At 32.3% G+C, this 22,856-nt stretch overlaps 1 protein-coding gene across 8 annotated transcripts in view; it reads left to right on the top strand.

The window, feature by feature from the left end:
* LOC111417584 (WD repeat-containing protein 47) overlaps window positions 1-22,856 on the top strand; it is a 94,350-nt gene that overhangs the window by 52,366 nt on the left and 19,128 nt on the right. For 2 of the 8 annotated variants that reach the window (XM_023049911.2, XM_023049910.2), the window contains exons 2-3: window positions 3,547-3,873; window positions 4,058-4,409. The exons of the other annotated variants lie outside the window; for them this stretch is intronic. In XM_023049911.2, coding sequence (XP_022905679.1) covers window positions 3,554-3,873; window positions 4,058-4,409 — 672 coding nt within the window. In that variant the 5' untranslated portion in view covers window positions 3,547-3,553. The remainder of the gene's footprint in view (window positions 1-3,546; window positions 3,874-4,057; window positions 4,410-22,856) is intronic. 8 annotated transcript variants of the gene reach the window in all.

The following is a 22,856-nucleotide window of genomic DNA, read 5'->3' as shown; positions in this document are numbered from 1 at the left end:
GCGGTGTTTGCTTTTTCTTAAATCTAATCAAATAGGTTATAGCAAATGGTTTGCAAGATTACTGCAGCTTTTTATTTTAGACTTGGATATTAATTTTTGATATATTAATATTAATTTGCTTCCTTCTTTCTGCAAAGTCAATTTTTTCTTCTTCAAAGAATTTTAATAAAAACCTAGTTATGTTCAATAATTTGTTATTAGTTCCCACAAAATTTATTTCAAAATTCGCTTCAATAAAGTTGTGAAAGCTCCACTAGCTAAGTCTGGAATCAGCGTAATCTGCATTGCCTTTGTGTCCATACAAACAAATACACAAGTATCCCTTTACTTATTTTCTGGATTTTGTTTTACCTTCCTTTAACTGATATACGCAGTACAGCTACGATAAGAATAGTTGCGAAGGTAAGATAATGTCAGTTGGGGAGCCCCTGAAATATTCTATACATTTTCTAATACAGTATTTGATTACTTACTTGCCTTGGATTAGCCAATCGCTTGTTAATGATTAACACAGTAAAAAGGCGCTAATAAGATATTTCTTTTCTTATTTCTTTCTTCATTCACTTATTTCATAACCGTCAAGCAAAGTGCAAGTAATGCATTTATCAATCGTAACTAGAAACATCATCTGAAAACAAAAGAGTTCATGAAAATGGACTCATTCCACCCAATTTGTAATTTCCATAATTTCTGTATTAATACTTTGTCCTTAGTTATCAAAGAATCTAATAGACCTAAAAGATCTTAAACCATCAAAGTTATCAAAGATGTTAGGTACAAGAGAAGTTATTATTGGCTTCATGTCAGTTATATTCAAAACTGTCTACATCTGGTAATCACAGCATTCAAAGTGTTTCGGAAACGTAATCACCCGACACCGCGTAACCAATGTTTGTGTCTGTTTCTAATAATGTATTAATATCGTTTGATCATAAACCAAGTTAAATTTTTGCGATATCACCAACTAAAACACTCTTTCGTAATCGCGGCAGAATAGGAAACAAATCCTTCTGAATGGTTGTCCTACCTTTACACATTTTCACACATTTTAGTTGTTGACCTGTCACTGTATGTATTCAAACGCGCAATATAATATAAAAATTTGTCAAATTCGAAATAAAGCTAACACCAGAAAGTTCAGGGTGAGAAACAAGTTGAGAAAAGTCTTTAATGGTTTCAATGCTGTAGTTTTATTTCTAACACCATCCGTGAAAGCCTACGAAATAATGTCGGTGTAACTATTTATTTCACTTAATTATAAATAGACCATCCTTTCACGGTTGACGATCTTGATGAAATGTTCCTCACACTCAATTTCTTTAGGTGTCATGGTGCGCGGAGTTATTTCTTTAACAGAAAAAAATGTTCTGTCTTAATTTAATTTTTCATGTAATAAGTGACTTAAGATGTTATCTTGTCAAGCTTATATTTTCCAGGAACAAGTCATAGTAATAAGGTTTCACTAAAATTGGAAGCTTTCTCACCTTATCTGGCCTTATCATTGGTGATTTACTATGCCCAATCCTTTCGGGTATATTTAGTTAGTTAGACTTATTGTTTTTGGAAAACTAGGTTAACCAAGAATTACATCTTTTTTTTGAAATCCGTAGGTTGTGATGATGAAGTTAGGTCAACTTGTTTTTTGATTTTAGTTTGTATATCTTTGATACTCATAATTGGATGATTAATGTATTCCAGTTACAAAATTCGATTGCGAGTCGGTGTCCACCAAAAAATTCATTTGTTCCGTTTATTATAGCAATTGAAAGCATAACAAAATTATTATCAGAATGAAAAGTTTTTAGAGAGTAATTAACAATTGTTTTGATGTCTCTGTCTTCATTCTTAGACGTAGTGTCATTAAATAAAGATTTAGCTGAATATCGCGCATTTGATATGCTGCCAAGTTGTTTCTTGCTATGTGTTCTGAATCCATTTCAGTCGCTTTATGTACGAAATCTAAGTAGTTCATGCATAAAGGAAACTATTTGACCACTTCCAACAGTAAAGTATAGCAGTATCTTACTATGTTACGAATCTACGTTTTTCCTGGGAGAATGCAGCGATTAATAATTTTTTAGGAATTTATAAAAGTATGCAAAGAGAGGTGTGAAGTGAAGCCTCATAGGGTTCTTACTGCAGAGCAGAAAGTCTTCAATGATAATATTATCATCCAAGACTTTTTTACATTTAATACTACTTGGTTAATAGTTAGTTGATAATTCATATTAATTATTATTGTTACATATTAGAGCGCCCAAATTGTTGTAATAATTATAAGTGGAGAAATTAGCTTATGGCTTATTTTGGGATCTATCCAAATTCCTATTACTTCAAAAATATGAAATGATTATCTTAAGATTAGTTACATCAGGGAATAAAGCAACAATTAGGGAACTTAAAGAGAAGAACACAAGAATTCTTATGCTAAAATAAATTCTTAATCTGAACGACACTTTTATCCTTCTTTAGTTATATACGATTCTATTTGCAAGAATATACGGAATCATTATGTGTTTATTAGGTAAATATCTAATCTATTTTACGTCCATTGTAATAAACTTTGTAATGTGGCACATCGACAATATCTGGTTTGTGAATATTACCCTTACGTTTCGGTAAGGGTAATACTATAAGCGTCTAAAAATAGTAACAAAGTAAACAATAATTGTAATAATTATACATAGGGAAGAAAAAAATATTTGGCTCGTATAGAGGGAAAGATGTTGTGAATTGCAACCAGGCGCCGATGATCTGGTGGCATTATCACCAGATCATCGAACCTTGCTTGACCATTTCTGTTTACTGCCATGTTTGTAAAAAAGGTTTATACATCCTCTCCAGATTGGATTCATATAGTTGGGAACCGTTGTTTTTTCTTATAAGGAACTTAGAACTTGTGACATAATGATTGAATTCATAAATAAAAGATTATCTTTAAAACTGTCTTTAGTAGTCTATTTTAATAGACAATAGAAACAAATTCAAAAATTATTTCAAGCAAACGGTTTAACACACCGGAACCACATTGAATTTGCACACATTAAGCGCACACCTTAACAGTTACGTCATCCCGGGTTTCTTACGCTTCCTGTGCGTTGTGTAAAAAAGTTTTGAAATTCACACGGTGCGCGATTTAACGTGATAATTCATCGTTATTGTGACAGTTTTATTGTTTTTAAAGAATAGAAAAACGTACAAACCAGGAAGTCTTCGTAGAAAAAAATTCTTTTTAAACTTTATAAAAGCTTTTCCAGAATTTTTATTAAAATTTTTCATTTCAATCTAAGAACTTGTTTCCTGTACAACTGACCCACATTAAAATCTCTCTTCAAATCCTAACCTTGGCATTGAAATGTACCATTCACTTCTTACTACGTTTAACTTTAACATTTAATTTTCACTGATCGAATGAGACACTTTTGTTTTCACGATGTAGAAAGTTTCTTAACCTACAAAAATCTAATTTCAATTCCAACGCTGTGTTTATTTAACATATTTTTTTTAATTGATACCAGGAAATTATAGTACACGTTTTTTTAATAGTTAAAAAATGGGGACTGCAATAAATCATGCAGCTGCAATGAGACGTTTGGAAGCTCTTTTTGATGATTGTAAATTAAATACGGAAAGAAAATCACCAGAGATTGTTCAAATCGAGCACAAACATAATTTGAGATGCGATGTTCACGGTAAAAACGGGTTGAAAAGGGGATCTTTGAATAATATTCCTGCGAAAATTACGAATAATAGAAGAGGGTCATTAGGAACGAATAATTTCAAGTCTACTTATAGCGTTTATACAGGAAATGGTGTTGGCCCAAGGAGGGAATCGATGCCAGCTTTGAATTTGCAAGGAAATTATTATAATAGGTGAGAGGAGATTGGATGTCGGTGGAAGAAATAATAATAAAAACTAAATTGATCAAAAAAGGAAAAAGTTAAATCAAAAATTATAACTTATTTAAAGGAAATAATTGATTAAACAGTTCTTATTTTGATCGATTAACAAGTTTACTTTTACTATCTCACGGTGTTTATGGTCACATTAATTTAGGCGTCGAGACTCTTTCGCGTTACCAAATGGACCACCCAAAAGAGAAATCGAACATCCTAGTAATTTCCCTTCGATGTTACGAAGAAGTGACCTAGGATCTTCCATGGGGTCCTTAAAAAGAGATATTGTTTTTGGATCTTGGACTCCGAAAAAAGATTCTTTCGGCGGATCCATGGGTTCGTTACGAAAAGAAAATACTTTACATCTTCCCAATACAAATAGAAGAAATTCGAGAAGATTTTCTAATGATTCTTTGGATAGTCGAAGAAGTTCTTGGGATGTAGGGCGAAGAGGAAGTTCGGGAAGTTCCGGTGGTGGATGGGAAGATACAATTATAGAAGATGCTTCAAAGGTTTGTTTGCTTTTTAATAAAACATGGTGAAGGTATAAAGATGATTATTAAAAATGATTATGAGGTAATACAAAATTGAAGTGTTACGGTTGAAGAACATTGATTTCACTTTAATTATTACAATAAATTACATCACGGTGATGTTGAAAAGAGTTAATTTTTTTTAATAAATTATTGTAAATGAAGTAAAACGGTTTTCGACTGGTTATAAACCGTATAAGCTGTGTTAAGAAATTAAATAAAATGGGTAGCTCAAAAAAACTAGTCAACAAGCCTTGATCGTTCCGACCTTACCATACAAAGACATCGATGTACTTTTATAGAAAACGTGATCTTTCAGCTGCCGGTAAAGGAATGCGTCATCGAAAACGCGCGCGATGTCTCTCCTTTTTCCACATTTTATGTAACAAAACTCATCTAATTCATTATTCGTAACCAAATAAGTTACATTCGCTTAAATTAGCATATTATTTGTGTTTATTTTGACAGCTTTATTGATTGTAGTCGCTAAAATCTTTAGTTATGCTTAATTTACATAATGACCTGTTTTATTTTTTTACATTTAAAAAATCGAAATAAATAAGTTTTCGCGCTAAATCAACTTATATGGTAGCGCCATCTATACCAGCGTAGAGGTAATGAATAGTAACTTTCTCTTTAAACTTTACCAAGCTAAGTTTATAATATTATGCTTAACCGCTAGATGACTCTGACGTTATTTTATATGTATTTAAAATTTAAAGGCATTTTAAAGCAATTAAGAAAAATCTTTTTAAAGATACCTACAAGAATTAATAAAGAACCAGGAATACCTATTAATGTTACGCTTTCTACACAATTATTAATAATTATTTGAATTGGTTAATATCTTTTTATAGTTTATTGTTAAATTTTATTATTCTATAATAATGTTTTATAGACGATTAGTAATCATTACAACTCTGAATAAATAAAATGTTTTATTCAAATCCATAAAGTATGTTATAATAGGATTTAAAAGTTTCTTTTTGTGCTGCTTTTAAAGAAAATTTTAATCGGTTTACATCGTTTAGAAAGGTTTTAAATTGGCTAGGTAAATTTTTTATAAATTGAGTTTTAATTAGTTAACTATTTATGATTAGTCCATGATATAATTACATTCTTTTTGTTCTGATAGTTTTTACTACTTACAAATGCAGTTTTAATATTTTTTGTAGCTATTGCAATTTTGGACCTTTGTAATATTCTAAGACTAAGTCAAAATGAAACGAACAGTTTAAGTGTAGTTTTGAAATAATTGTATAATTATACATATATATATATGTATAATTATACAATATTATATATACATTATATATACAATTACAATTATATATGTAGTATATAATTGTAATTGTATATTGATATGACTAATTTTTTCGTAAACGTTTTAGTAAACTAACTGCGTCCCCGTTGTTCCAACTTTCAATGATTTATTATATGCCCCTTAGTATACCACCACGTCTGGAAACGTTTTGCCAACACAGCCGAAGAAGTATGTCTCTCTGGGTACTTTTATAAATTCTGGGGGATGGGGGATTTATGTTTTTATCCTCTAGCGCTGGTGCGATGAAGTTTAGCATTCACCTACCTGTTTAATTAAACGCAGCATTATAGAATAACGATGTGATCTTCACTGAGATCTCTCATGGTACCTAGAGCCGAAGTCATCTATCACACATACGTTTTTATAGAGTAGACACTCTAGTCCTAGTCTCATATCTTAGTCCTATAGCCATTTTAAATGTGATTGCGATAGTCACCATGCAATTCATAATAGCTTCTTGGCATAGTACCAGTTTTATGTAGCCAAGATCCTCAGACGTTAAGTTAAGCCATTCACATCGGTCCCTTGATTCCTCTGTTCGGGCTTTTACTTTCCAATTTTCATCCGCCTTCTTTAGTAGTTTACGTCCCCTTTTTTCTTTCTAGACTTTTATATGTTCTGGCTTGTCTGTAGCTTATTTTTTTTTGGCTACTTGATTGCTTTTGGCATGTATCCACCATCTTTCCTTCTGACGTCATTCAGGCTTCTTTGTCATTAACTGGTATCTTCCTAGTCTCCGTTAGTTTCTGCGTTTTAGCCTGTTTCAGGGTTCTTTTTTTTAGCTTTGTTCGGCTACTTTGTTTCCTTTACGACATCTTTCCGTATCTTTTAACATGACGGCTTCTTCACTATCTCTAGATATTGTGTTTCAGGTGTCTTTTTTTATGGTTGCGTGTGTCATGTTTGCAGCAACTTTTATGTTTGGATTGTGCTAAAAGGATTAGTATCTTAGCATCGTTGAACGTTTTAGTATCCCGTTTATCAAGCTACCGATTTATACTCAAAAATTGTATATTTATATTTATTAGGTATACTTATTCGCATAGAGTATTAGCGCTAGAGTTTGAGTTCTTTTGCTTTGTGCTAATTTACCGCTCTGGCACGGATAAAATGCGAATAGCAAACGATCGGCAAAGTTTGCCTACACAAATTTATCCAAATGGTTTGCTGAAAACGGGTAATATATGGAAATTCTGCAATAGTTTAGTTTTTAGATTAGATTAGTTGTAGTATAAGGGTTAATACAATATTAAGCAATATATTCTTGTCTTGTTAGTCTTATTTTTCATAAAATCCATATCTAATCTAATTGTTAGCTTCCGCTCGCTGGTTGATTTATATTATTAAAGCTATAATAGAGACACGAAGAAATTCTAAAACTTGGTTTAGACATCTTGCTACATATACTTATATCTTACTACCTAGCCTTAACCTTCTCAAGTAATACTAACTGCGTCCCGGTTGTTCCAATTTACAGTGGTTTATCATATGTCCCCTACTAGAACCACGTGCAATGACGTTTTGTCAACGCAGTCGAAGAGGTATGTCTGTCACTGACAAAGGTGGGCACGGGTACTGAATGAAAGTACCCGGGTAATGGGTACGGGTACTTTAATACTATTCGGGTATCGGATACTTTTTACGAGAACTTTTCACAATTTGAAGTACCCGAGTACAGTACCCGGGTACTATTAGCGGGTACTCGGGTACGAGTATTTAAAAAAAGTTACGATTGTGTTAAAAATGAACAACTTGTAAATAAAAATGATAATTGGGTTGTACTACATCCTTCAAAAAATATTTTGAAATGTTAACATTTCAAAGTTGTCGTCTGATAGCGCTTGGCGTCTAGCAGTTAGGACCATGTTGGCCAATGAGAATAACCTTTCGACAGGTGCCGATGATGGTATTGTATTTTAGAAACAGTTTGTTCAATGTTGGGTACTCATGAATAATGTTTAAATTTGTACGTTTATCATCTAAACGTCGTAGTAGTTCTAACTCAAATTTTGGTTCATGATGTTTAGTTTTGCTTAACGTTTTTTTGTACTTCACTTTCATTAAAATCAAAGTAGTCATCTAGGTTATTTTCCTCCCCAGGCGAGCTTTCAACGTCGTTCTCTTTTAAGTCCACTGCTGCTCGCACTATAAATTTTTTAATTTCATCAATACTTAAATTTGGGTCCTTCATACCTGACAACCATCTCTATTTAAAATTTTAAATTGCATTCAAAATACCCGGGTACTTCGAAAATACCCGAGTACATTCAAAATACCATACTCAAATATTGTACCCGGGTACGGGTACTTTTCGTCGTTTAAATGTATCCGGGTAACGGGTACTCTAACAACAAATTACCCAGGTACCGGATACTTTCTATACCCGGGTACTGCCCACCCTTCGTCACTGAGTACTTTTACGAATCCTAGTAATTCTAATGTAGTATTATGTCGTTATCCTCATGAAGTCTAATACTAGGATCTCTCCTCGTATCTTAAGCTGACTTTTAACAATTCGAAGTCATTAGACGATGTACTAATAGTATATATCCCAGATCCTTAGACTTTAGGCCAGCCGCATCGCCCATTCCTTGAATTCGTCTTTTTCTTTCTTTTTATTTAAATTATTATTCTATCCATTCTGGATATTCTGACATCTATACTTTGTTGTATTCCTAGCTTCCTAATCCTAGAACTATTTCTAGCTCTGTTCGAGCTTCCTACTTTTCGATCTCCATCCGCTTCCTTTAGTAGTTTAGATTCATTCTGGCTTATTTAGTTTAGTTTTGTTCGGACTACTTTGCTTACTTTCTGACGTCTTTCCGTGTCCTTGACTATTATGGTTTCTTCACTATTTCTAAATACCATGTTTTTGGTACCTATCTTCTCTGCAGCACCATTTATGGTCGGACTGTGCTAAGATGATTAGTATGCGATACTACGATGTTTTATTAGTAGCGTATTATTCACTTTATCAAGCAACCATTTAACTACTTATTTGTTGTCAAAAATTGTATAATTATATTTATAAGTGTTTTCTACCGTATTATTTGGTGTTGTTTAGAAGCAATTAGTAGGTATTATTATTTTCTACTAACTTTCTGGAAAACAAAATTTATTTTATTTTATTTAGTCTATTAACACCAGACAGGCGATATCGCGCGATGCGAGTTCTCACCAAACGGCCGATCACGCGATTTCGTATGGACAAAACTATGAAAAAAAAATGACTTGGCCACCACACGAAACTTCAATTTTTAGTTTGGCAATGAATGTGTTAAAAATTTTAAATGTATTCTAAATGTAGTCCCAGGCAATACATGTATTCGGCGAATACGTGAATACACTGTTTGGCAAATGTGAATAAAAGCAGATATATAGCGGCACATGAACAAGAGCTGATTTTTGTTACTGCTTTTTGTGTAATCATTACTTTGTAATTATAAGATAATCTAATAACTATAATCTAATATAACAAATCAGTGCATATACTATTTTGAAGTTGCTAATCACATGGGGTCTATGCCAAAAGGCATTCGCAGTAGGGTTCGCTTTCTTTTGCTTCGTGCTAGTTTACCGATAAGTAAGTCACGGATAAAATGCAAACGTTCGGCGAAGTTTGCCTCACACTCAATTTCCAAATTTATTCAAATAGTTTGCTGCAAACGTGCAATGTATGCAAATTCTACAATAGTGTTAGTTTTTTAGGTTCGATTTGTTATGATATAACTCTTAGGATTAACGAGTCTAATTGTAAGCTTCCCACTCGCTGATTAATTGATATTATTAAATCTCTAATAGAGACGATGTAATCTTAAAACTAGATTTAGACATCCTGCGTCAGATTTTAGACTCCTATTAAGCCAAATGATACTCTAAGTAAAAGAGTTTCAAAGACTCTTGCTAATATTTCCCTTAAAACTTAAAGTATAGCCTTCGTGCAAGCTTTAATAAATCCCTTCGTTTTTATTTCAATATCATGGGCTATTTTTTGATAATTTTTAATATACTTACATTATTAATTTAATAAATCGTAAAGTATTCACACAATTATTATAGTAATGGACAATATAGTAATAGGAAATATAGGATATTAAAATAAGCGAATTAGTACAAAAGGATATGAGTAAAGGAAATATAAGTACATAATTTAAGTAAAATTTAATTGAAAATATTCAAATAAGGTGTAAATTGATCCAAGACCACGCTAATTTATACTTTATCACGACACGCTTATTAATAACAATCAACGTTAATAGTATGCACTTGACTTCCATGCATACTCATTTGAAATTCCATATTCTTACTAATTTATTGGCTACTAAATTTGCGTCATAACGGCGCCGGGAAGCTGCCATCGAACATATTAAACACTTCTCATTAAAATAAATATTCAGTGAATTAGGTCAGTTATAACATTTTACCTCTCCCCTATTTAATCAATACCATTCACTTCGTTTCATACACAAGATTATTACTTTATTAAATACAGATAAATTAACATCTATCCTAGTTCCTTTCCATTAACAAATTAAATCGTCTATTTTACGTAATCGTCTCTCTTCGAAAGTGAAAGCGTCATTTTTATTTCTTTTCATACGTATACTGTCCACGGGTTTTACGTTTCACTTGAACATTTCGCGTTCGTTTCGCGTCTAATGTTCTCGTCAAAAGTGGAACCGAACAAAAGCATCGACGCTTACCACTGTAATTTTTTTTATTGTAAATTGACGGGTGTGTAATCCGTCCTTTTATGTACCTACCTGCTATACCTATACGTATTTATTTATTGTGTGTGGTACTGGGATGGCATAACAATCAATTCGGTTTGCGTCAATCAAGCTTCAAACGAGTAATGTTTATGAAGAACTTTGTCGCACAGTGTGTTGTAACTTTATGAACCGGACGAAAGTGTTAATCTTAAAAGTGTCTTTGGAAAGTTTCCTAATTAGGATTTATACGTGAAGTTAATACAGATTGCTTTGAAATCCAGGTTAAAAGTTATTTATTGCATCCTTTAGTAGTTTCTCGGAGAAGAAAGATAACCTTTTCTTGTATTGTTTGAATGTTTGAGAATGTTATTGACATACACGGACAATAAAACACCTACAAAACCTTCGTTTGCCATAAGGCGTTGTGTAACTTGAAGAATTATTCAACCGTACATTAACAATTCGTTCCTCAGTTCCTCTTCAATAACCATTTCAAGAGCGACAAAATTTTTTAAATTAATGTCTGAAATATTCCATCGAATTAATATGTCGCTTATTCCGCGAGGTTTTTTAGAAAAGAAACGAATTCCCGTACCACGAATCGGTGAACTTTGGTGTAATTGTGCACGGAGTGAATCATCAGCTCCACCTTCAGTTATTAGAGACCGAGAAGAATCTTATCAAGATTCTTTTGCTAGTGCAGATGATTTGGTATGTAACAAAAAAATTCACGTTTTATTGTTTTAACTTTGAGCTTGTACAACCGGTTTATATAGAGCTAATTAAAGACAAAGAGTTGTACTGAGATAAAGATTTAAGAGTTTAAAGCAACTTGTTCGTGTTGGAATGCGGAATTTAACTATTTCTAAGTCTAAGGTGACCTAAACTAGAAAGAAAATAAGAAAAAAATGAGGCTTTAAAGAGGACAGAATTCAATAGAAGAAATTTTTACGGCGACCATCTGCGTAAAAAAGTTGAATTAACTTTTAACATTTTAAGAAAACGATTAGAAAAGAACACATCATGAAATATATTAATAAAGTTAATTGTCAAAATACTAACATGATTTGTATCAAATGTGTTTGCTAATATTTAGGTTTATTCAGGGTTATTTTGAGTTAACTAAAAGTAATAAAGGGAACTGATACAAATTACTTCGTGATAATCTGTATTTTGATAAATTATTAACAACTATTTAGTATGCTAAGATTAAAAATCATTTCGAGCTGGTCAAACCTTTATTTTGTAAATAAGCACCGTTTAAGAATTTGCCACTAAAAAGACATCTGTCACACCATATATGTACCTTCATTTTTATCCCATTAGTGGTCGCGTGATCTAGACCCAAAGTGTACAGTATGTATCCAACTCACATATTTTATCAGACATGCAGGAAAGTGCGTGTAACAGACACATTAAGCACTGCAGATATGTTTTAGTCCACGCGAATAATTAAGGATAAAGAAGAAAATTTAGAAAATTTCTTTTTATTTGTATGGGTTCCGTCATTACGTAATCCATATAAAAGGATCATTACTTACGCATTTTAGTAACAATAATCTTTTATAAATACACTCTTAAAGTAGTGGAGATGCGATTTTGAATACGTAACGTTAACCAAGACTGTACATAAATAAGTTTTTTGCGTAGATACCCGTATTTGTTTATTGATATAAGTCAGTAAGTAATTTATTTAACAAGTTACTAATTGACAACTACAACGCTCAAGACGTGTAGGTTGCTGATCATATCTTGTTTTACAGTTAGTGCCAATTTCTCGATTTTAAGCTGTGGGTATAGCAATTAGATTTCGAAATTTGCATGTTATTGATGTAGATGGTTTTAGTAAAGATCTTGAAGAAATGGAAGTTTAGAAATGTTGGTGATAAAGTTATCTGCTTTAACGACATTTCGTTGTCGTTGTTTCATCATACCTCTATTTGAATTAAAACTCTAAAGAACGTCTTTGGTAACTTGGATCGTTAGGGAGATGGTGAAAAAGAACTAAAAAATGTTTGCAAAAATAAAAGTTAAACAACCAGCAAAAATTAATACGCTGTAAATGTGTTATGTGTGCCATTGTTTATATTGTTATGCTAAATATATTAAAAAAGATTTGATTGTCATATATGTAATATATATATATATATATATATATATATATATATATATATATGTATTTTAAAATCATCCGGCCTTCCTATACAGATATTTATAAGCTTTTTTTTGTTTCGTCCAAATTTTCTGGCAACTTTTGTGAAATTTTTGCTTTTTTCAAAGTACTAAGTTACGATTCATAAATTCGATTCGCATTTTGCCCATTTTTTTAATGCATACAAACGCATTTTTTAACCTGTTCTTTAAGGTTGGTCCTTTTCTTCGTGCAAATTTGCTTTTGGCATTTTTGATATGAGATCTTCATTTCTTCTCCATTTTCTTATCATACTTTTATTAAGACTGAACAATCTTGCAGCACCTTGATAGCCCTGTCTTTTGCACACACGTGAACCATAAACTTCGCCGAATTTTTATCAGGTATTGTGAATATAAATAGCAAAAGAGAATTCATTAACTTGGTAACGATTTAGGAGTGTTTCAAAAAGCGTTTGTAAAATCAATTACAATAGTTATATTAAATCCTTTAAGTCCCCATCCGGAGCATAGAACCTCGACAAACGTTTTCCATCGGCCTCTGTGACGTGCCATCAGGTTTACTTCTCCTCATGTCTTTCCCTGTTCGTCCAACTCCTTCATCATGGTCCTCCTCCATGTTATCCTGTGCCTACCTTTTCGCCGGCTGCCCTGTGGATTGCAGTCCAGTATCTGTTTCCCGTCATTATTGTGCTACGGTTTTGCTACCCAACCCAACCCACTTCCATTTGCGTTTCCTTATCTCCAGATTCACTTCCTCTTTCTTCGCCTGTTGTTTTATATATTTTGGGTCAACTTCCATGTTTCACTTCTGTGCAATAAGATAGATTTTATGTTTGTGTTTAATATGCAACATTCTTTTTCTGGATAGTTGGGAGGTGTTGTTTGTCCTTTAACATTCCAAACATTTGTTTGGTTTTCTTTATTCTTAGCGCCACGTCCGCCTCTGTTCCTCTGTCTTTCGTTACCATACTGCCCAAGTAGCAGAACTCTTCGACTTCCGGTATGTTCTATACTATATACTGTATACTGTAGTGGTTGTGTGTTATCTGTGTTGATGCGCATTTCTGATGTTTTCTTTGTATTTATCTCTAGCCCAACTTTCCTACACCATTCTGTTACTTTATTTAAGTTTGCATATCTGCATGCGTATGCAACAGAAGGCATATGTCGTCAGCATACTCTAAATTAATTTGTTTAGGAAGTCGTCTCACCTTATGCTGTTTTATGCAAAATCTGCATTTCTAGAACCCGATCTAGTACAATATTATAGTGGGATTGATAGCAGGCATCCTTGACTGTGCAGTCTTGTCTTGGCTGTTATTTGGTTGCTATACTTGCTTTTTGCGTCGTAATACAGTGAGTTTATAATATTAATGATAATAATGATTTTCGTCTGGATTCCTATCTTTCGCAGAATAATCTATACTGCAGCATCATTAAGTGAGTTAAAGACTCTTTTAATGCCCACAAATGTCAGTTGTAGCGGGATCTCCATTCCTGTGATTGTTCGATAATGACTCAGAGTGTATTTACGTGATCAACACACGACTTGTTGGGATGAGAAACTGGCTGTTTTCTTCTTAGATTTGGCTCTGATGGTATTTAAAAGTATGATGCCCTCCAGTTACAGGATTTACATAGGTCTCATTTTTTGGGAAGTTTGATAATTGTACCTTCTTTCCACACTTTCTCGAATATGGATTGTAGTTGTGCGGTTATTGTAGGTGTGTCTACTGCAGTAGTTCTTCACTGCTGTTATCGGGCTCTGCGGCCTTTCCTGTCCTAAGTACAACTTAGGGCAGGAAAGCTACTTTTATTTATCTAAAGGATAGAGCAGTAGTGTTTAATCATAATGCTCTAGCGGTTTCTTCTTTTATATATATTATTACCGTTGTATTGCTTGTTAGTTCTCCAAACTGTTCCCATCTTTCAATTTCTTTTTCCTCTGCTGTTATAATGTTACCGTCATTGTTGTCTCTTATCGGTTTATTGTTAGTATTGGTTTTGTTAACCGTTTAGTTACTGTATACATCTTCCTCAAATTTTTCTTTTTACTGGCTTCCTCTGCTTGTTCCATGAGCCAGTCGACCCACTGCCTCTTATCTCTTAGCTGATCTCTTTACCCTTATGTTTAGATCCTGGTATCTTCCATTTGGTTCTCTCTTCACGTTTATGTCATGTGTTTCTCTGCTTCATCTCTTTTCTCTTCTGTATCAGCCTCTACGTGTCATTGTTATCCATTCCTGCTTGAGTTCCTTTTTCTCTCCCAGAATGCTTGTTTCCATTATATTGGTTTTAAGTGATCCCCACTTTGTTTCTGTTTCGGTGTTTCCCTCTCTTTCGGTAGTTGTTTGTATTTTGTTCCTTGTTCCTGATTATAATAGTAGTCATGGGTTTATGTACAAAAAATTAATGACTTGTATTTCTTTATTCTACCAGTTTCCACCATTTTAGTGTATTCTTTGTCTATACCTGTGTGAATTTAAACGTTGTTCAGATCTTTTGTTTGCGTTTATCTATGGTGTAAGTAAACTATTTAACTGACTGGTTTTAAAAACAAATGTGTCCAAAATTTGTATCATTTTATAAATCCATTTGATAAAGTGTTAAAGCCTGTTAATTGATGCCATTATCATTACAATGTCCTGAAATTCTTGGTTTCTTACATATACTTATAGAAAACAATGTTGAATAATCACAGAATACACATATGATAAAGTTTAAAATTTCATCGGTAAAACGTTAGAATAGGGGAAATATAAATAATATAAAGCTAATGAATGATATACCTCTTCTCTTAGATTTTACGATGCGACCAGGTGTATAGCGAGCGGTACTTGATATCTGTGGGCGATCTTGTGGCGGTAGATTTTTCATTACTGAAAAATGTTGTATAGAATGTACACAACATTAATACCACATTCCGTAGCCACCCATAATTTTTAAGCGCCGTGTTGACTCCTTTAAACAGACCTTTAGCAATTACATGTCTAATCTCTGGAACAGCTACCAGAGAAAATTACTAAATTATCACAACCCCGTTTTAAACGCGAGTTGTGGTCACTATTATTTACCCAACAATTAATCTTATAGCTAAAGCCCCACTAAACGTTTCCTCTGTTTAATTGTAATTGTGGTTCTCGTTAATATTGTAATTACTACTATATTTCTTTGTGAATCTAACCCTATCTTTTGTCTTAATTTATATCTACTCTGCACGAAGTTTCTAAACATACGTAATTGGCCGATTTATCTTTGTTCAAATAACAAATTTTTATTATTGTTGTTATTATTAGTTACAAACAATTTCGATCTCGTAATCAAACCATATAAAGACTTAAGTTAAAAATTGATCGTTAAAATAGTGTTGAAATCAACACGATATTAAAATGACAATAAACATAGAAATATAATAATTTATGTAAAAATTATAATATTAATACGGATTAGTTTTATGAAATGAGAACGCACTTTTAACGTCAATACATCGAGGTTTATAGGCATTTTCTAATCGTTAAACAATTTGATGTCTCGCGCTGCTCTTCAAATCGCGTTAAGATTATGGATTCCATTACCATAAACCAATTACACCACCTCTTCGTAATTGCAGCATGTGTTTATAAAATTAAACTGTTTTAACTTTACAGCGAGGAAAGTTTTGGTTCTGTTTCTATTTAGTTGCTATTCCTCGGCTTTTTAAACCACGGTTAGTTTTAGCAAGGTGAAATTTTCAAGGATATAATAAAATATCGTAACAAATCTTTAATAACCCAATAACGTTAAGTCATAAAATAAACATCTTTTTTATTATCACAAAGCGACAATTAAATAAAAAATAATAAACACTTAAAACATTGTTTATAAAACGATATTACAAAAGAGCAAGAATTAAACGCAAGAACTAAATGATCGATAAAGAAAATTACTATTATTAATCAACTATAAATATAAACTGCTTCAAGGTAAATTGTGGATTGCGAAATAATTTAACCAACCAAGTATGCCAATAAATCCATTTTTCTATTTCTTTTAAGTTCGTTTTCTATATAAATAAAAAAGTAGTATTAAAACCATAAACTATCGTGGTGTTTAATTAACATACCAAAGGTATTTCTTAAAGAATTCTCATTTCACACTCAATATAACCAATTACGCTTCTTTCAATCTTGAAATGTTTCAACTTCATCAATAACATAAGGCGGCATCTTTCTTCTTTATGATGTTTCATCTATTCAAAACAAGTCTTAATCGAAAACGTAGAGAACGTTTGAAAAAGGTCGAGATACAACAGTAGAAATTAAGATCACGCGCTACTTACGTTTCATGTTAATAAATTCAATGAGATGCGCATCTCATTGTCCAAAGTCGATGAGAAACTTTTTCCTTTTCTTTATAATACCACAAAAAAACTTCAAAATATTAAAAAAAAAATGTTAAAATCATTTTGTAAGGTTTTTTTATTTAATTAAAAACGTTTTGAAAATGTAGAACGAAATTTTTTGTTGTAGATGAAAACTGGACCGGTTGTAAAATTAAATCGAGTCTCTCTGTAACACTAACACAAAGAGTGGTAATTGGAATGTTTTGGGTTAATTGTCTAGTTACGCCCGGATTTCTGACCGATATATTTTTACGTCTACCAATTAACGGTTGAGGCAATTAAAAAGTGATTCGAGGGGTGAACGGTTTGTTTTCACTCGTCGTGGTATTAAGATAGGAACTAAAAATTTATTCGATTCATTTATGAAAGTCCTGGTTTCTTTGAAACTATTTGTAGTAATTTCTAGAAAGTAAAAAAATTTCTTTATAATGAAACGTTTTTAAAATAATGTGATAATCGAAAAAAAATGTTTTTCTCGGATAAAGTTATTTAGAAAATCATTTAAAAGAAAAAGTATGTTCTTTCGTGAAATTTAAAAGCTTTATGACATATTAGAACTAGTTTATATATAATTTGGATGAAATTTAAGAGCAGTTATCATAGTATCTGGTAATGATGGTGTGAAATATTGGATCTATACTGTTTTTGATACAATTCCAAAACACCTCAACTTTTCATATCGATCTTTGTTGAAATATGACAAAATTAATGCTAATGCTAATTATACACACTTGTATAACTTTTCTCATCACGATTCAAATTTGATTTTTAAAAGATTCTAATTTTAAAGTAATATTCTAAACTATTCAAAGAATTAAAATATGCATTTCATTTTTCATGCACTAATAATTTTTTTAAATCAGAATCATTTTTCCTTTATTGCTTAAAAGTTTAAAACCTTGAAACTGGTGAAAACATTTATAATCAACTTATGTCTTTTATTTATGAGCATTGTTCCATTAACTCGTTAACAGATATACTTTTTTGCTCTGTTTATTTCATTCTATTTTGTATAACTATAAATGAATGCAAAAAAGTATTTGCATGTTTTCAAAGGAACACTTACAGAATTACTTTAGGATAAAATGATAACAATCCGGCCTTTAATGGTACAGTATTTGTTAAAAATGAAATTATTAGTGATCGCACACATCCTTTAACGTCACTGTTACTATCAAAGTACCAAAGTTATGAAGTTGCATCACTATATTTTCCTATAGCACAATGCGCTGAAATATTAAAAATATGAAAAATATAACCACCGTCTACAATGTTGGTCAGTGACTCTAATTTAGTGTAAATATTATTCACATCAGCTCGACTTTTGCCACCAAAATTTTATCAGCGCAGCGGCAAAAGGAACTAATTTATTTAATAAATTATTGTTGTGGTGTACATTGTAGATGTAATTGGAGAATGTATCTGAAATCTCGTCATTCTGATGTTTTATGTTCAGTAAATATATTGGCATTCTTTCTTAGGATGTTAATGTTCCTTTAGTAATTTGTGAGTCTGAATATTAATATAATTACAAAGTAATGTTGATTTCTGTAGTTTAAGCAATACCAGTTAAGTTTTCTTCTCGTTGGCTTATACTCTATTTACCAATCAGTATTTGGACACATGTAATAGAAATGAGACATAACATTTTAGATTCCACGTCTGGCAACTACAGACTTCACTCGATTGGGACAAGATTCGATCTGATTTTGAACGATTGTAAGCAGTTAAGGAGTGTAATCTTAACTCGGCGATCCAATTCGTCAAAGGTTCTCGATGGGTTTCATGCCGATGGGTTCTGTGCAGGCCAGCCCATTCTGGTAGTCCCAATGTCACTGTACCAATTGTTAGTGAACCTCGCAACATGACAGCTGATGTTGTCGTCCTGATAGTAACATAGGTCCACTCCGTAAAACTCCCATTCTTACCTAAATTCTTTGCTCAGTAAATTGTGTAGACGTCGCTGGGGTTGAAATCTAAACCAGAAGAAATCCCCTCAGACTATAATCCTACCCCCAACGAACATTATTATTGGTACAATGACTTACGGGCGGCAAGCGGCAACATGACCATTAAAACCAAGTAGATGTTCTTGCTTACTGACGATGTTCATATAAACAACAGATGCTTATTGAAACTCTTGACGTATGTAATCCATCGGTTGGGTGCGGTGCTTTCAAATTACTCTGGAAAAAACACGCTGGTCTTTCTTTTGTGGGTCTGTCGACTTGGAGAACATTCCGACAATTACCTTCTACTTCTAAATAACAGGCCACTATCGATTTTGGGAAATCTTTTCCTTAAGGATTACCTATTTCTGTACAATACCCGACGATCACACCTTTCTTGTCCAAATACTTGCTGGCAGATAGTGTATAAACTATCCATTTTTGATGAAGAGCCTAAGTTTCGGATCTTATCTTTGATAGTCCCTAAATGTGTTTCTAAGTCTTTGATTTTTTTTGACTTGCCTTCACGATCGACGATAATAGAAATAATTTGATTCCTTACATTTAACTTTCAACAATTTTTTCTCCCGGTTTAATCACTTCATATTGTTGATTTAAACCTCTTGTAAGCATTCATTTATCAAAGTAAAAGTTGAAAATTAATAAATTGTTTTTATGAAACTTGTTTTATACTCTAAAAAATGCAGTGCATAGTATTGATAGAATATCGATTTTACATATCAAGGACGTACCAGCGTGTATAATTATGAAACGATTTCCGTTGTTAATTGGTTTCACTCAATTTCTGATTTTTTATATGCCATGCATGAATGCACCAAACAAAGTTCATCTAACAATGTTATTATTGTTGAACTACAAAGTAGTACATTCAATTTTGTGAACCGCCTGATAAGATATTTCTACCTGACTAATTTCAAATAATTCGACATAATTACATGTGTAATATAAAACAATAAAATTATAACAAGAATATTTATTGCTGAAATCATTATTGCGGAAAATGGGTTATAGAATACTGTAAAATCTACTAGTTTCCTGCGAAATAGAAATTGTTAGATTTGAAACGCGAATAGGGTCATATTTCATATTCCTAAACTCAAATGTTAGCGAAGTACTTAGTATTTGTTTTACGAGAAAAAAGCTGGTTGTATGTCACATTATGAAACAACCAGAGAATTGTAGGATGCAGAAAAACGGTTACATACTTCACTTAAATGCAATGACAAATCTTTAGTTTAAAGAATTATTATATACGTTGATTTGATAAATGCTGTTTCAAGAAAAACACATTCAAGGCTTCGTAATGCAAAAACTTGTATTTTTTTATAATCCTTTAATTAGCGATCCTAAGGCAGTACATTTGATTTCTTGCAGCTTATTTTCTTTATTTGCAACGTTTCTGTATGCTAATTTTTTGTGAATGTCATACGCCAAGGTAGTGGTAACTAAGTCAAGTTCCTAGAAAAACTTGAAGCTCGATCTTACGGTGCTCAATTTCATATTTGTATTTTTTCTATATACTTGCAAGACCTTCAGCAAAATTGTAAAATATATGCTGGACTATGGAAAGTTCATCCATTAATTTCTTCTTTAGTTTACCTTTATCGCCCGATATCATGGATTAATGTTATCGTTTCACGATAGTTCATATAGCTATATTTTGTTATTTCAAGGTAGCCTGAAACAATAATCAATCATCCAGTACATTTTACTTAGGTTTATGCCTAGTTGCGTATAGAGAAAATATGTTTTTCCATGTGAGGCACCTATTGAGGTGTATACCTAGGGATTTGGCATCTTCTGCTTGCGGTGATTAACGTTTGTTGGTGGTCACAGAAAAGCACGATTCTCTACGCATGAGAAAGGTAACATATTTGGATTTCAGTTCATTGGGCGCGGTCAGCGGACACAGCTGATGTAAAAAAGCAGCTTTTGTGATGAGTATGATGATAAGCAGCATGTTTCTGGTCGCTGTACGGTATTTCTACACATCATGTTTTTGACATATTATGCATTAAATGTCTAAACTGTCTTGGTTGACAGTATTAGATTAGTTAAGTCCCGTATTATACGTGTTTGCTAAAAATGGTCGATACAAATCGTAATAAACGTTTGGTAATGGATTATTTTTTAAACGATGATGATTTAGATATGAATATCTTAATGGTATTGAATAACCTTGCTAATAACATCACACAAAGTTATTCTCAATATATTAACCTCACTTCACGACTTCACCCATTTTCTGTCACTTTCATTTAAACGTCAAACCAAAGCGCTGTTAAAAACGGCCAGCGCTGAGTTTCAGCGGTAAACCAGCGATACCGTTCAGGAATCTGATGTGGCTCAGCTGCTGTGTCCGCTGACCGTGCCCATTGACTCGGATTCGCCACGTTTTCATCTATTCCAATTATGTTTAAATTATGTAATTTTTAAAGGCAGATATTGCATCAGTATGAGATGCCAATACTGCGGTGAGCATACATAGCTACATTATTGAGCCGAAAACGCTACTTTGAGACACTCCTGATATTACAGAGTACAAATTAGAATATCCACTACTTTACTTCACAAGAAAATGCCTGCCTGCCAGATATGATTTCATTTAGTTTGATTTGTGAACCTTATCAACGGCTTTGGATATGTTGAGGAAAGTTACAAAACGATATCTTTTAGTATTTAGATCCTTATTTATTTGGTTGATTAGGTTAATTTGGTTGGTTAAGTGTCTGATCTTTTAATATCGTATTGAGTCTCTTGACGTACGTCTCTTCGAACTCCTTTGAGTGCATAGATAGCAAGTTTATGAGTGTATAATAATACGTTCACTGGATATTTTAGAAAGACCTCGGCTTTTTCATTGTCATTTCTGGCCCAGAAGTTATTTTCATCTTTAATTGGGGAATTTATCGATCTTTTTAGTCTTTTGATAGTTTTCCAAAGTGAGTAATCTGTTACGTCTGTTGGTCTAAGATTTTCTAGATATTTTTGAATGCTGTGATTCTGTTCTTCTTGTATTGTTTTTCAATTCTTTAGTTGCTTGATTTAGATTTCTTCTGTTGTCAGCCGTTTTGACTTGTTGCCATCTCTTCTGTAGTTGTCTTTTTTTTTGCAATATTTTCTTTGACTGATGATGAAATTATATCTTTCCCTAGTGGTGCTTAATAGTCCAGCTGTGTTGTATATGCTTCGTCAGTTTAGCTACCGCTATTTCTTTCTGCAGTTCAAATTTTAGTGATTAACCTAGTTAGATTAAGTTATCTAATTTTTCTCTGGATGCATTCCAAATGTTTTTTTTTGTTATGTAAGGCTGGGTGTTTTTCTTCAGGGTGTTCTATAATATCAGGGTTTTTTTTCTATTAATTGGCCAGTAAGTTGGTTCGCCAGTAGATATTTGCTGTAAGTTGTTTGCTTCCATTACTTTGATTAATTCTCCTTTTAGTGTTGTTAATCTTGAACCTCATATTAGGTATTACTATAACTTTAGTATTACTATAAAGACATAGTATTGTCTGACACTCGGTATGATCCAAATGTCTACGTATAACTGAAGTATTAACTTATTTAAAAAGAAATTTCAGGTTTTCGGCGAAAGGTGTCATCGATAAATCAGTTTATTAAGAAGAAAAACAGTTCTCAAAATAATATTATAAATGTATTCTCATTCTAGACTCTCGAAAGTAGACTTTTCATTTATCTTGATAATTTACTTATATCTGAAGATTTCAAAAATAAAGTTTTAATTAAAATTGACTAGTAATAAAATTATAATTACAATAAATGTAATCAATAATTTTAATTAAGACTAATAAAAATTTTAATTTTAATTATTTATTTAACAAAAAGTAAGATTCGAAGATATAAACATTTTGGAAACATTTTGAA

This window comes from Onthophagus taurus, chromosome 1 (genome assembly GCF_036711975.1).
Source record: "Onthophagus taurus isolate NC chromosome 1, IU_Otau_3.0, whole genome shotgun sequence".
NCBI lineage: Eukaryota > Metazoa > Arthropoda > Insecta > Coleoptera > Scarabaeidae > Onthophagus > Onthophagus taurus.
This window is presented reverse-complemented; position numbering and strand designations above follow the sequence as displayed.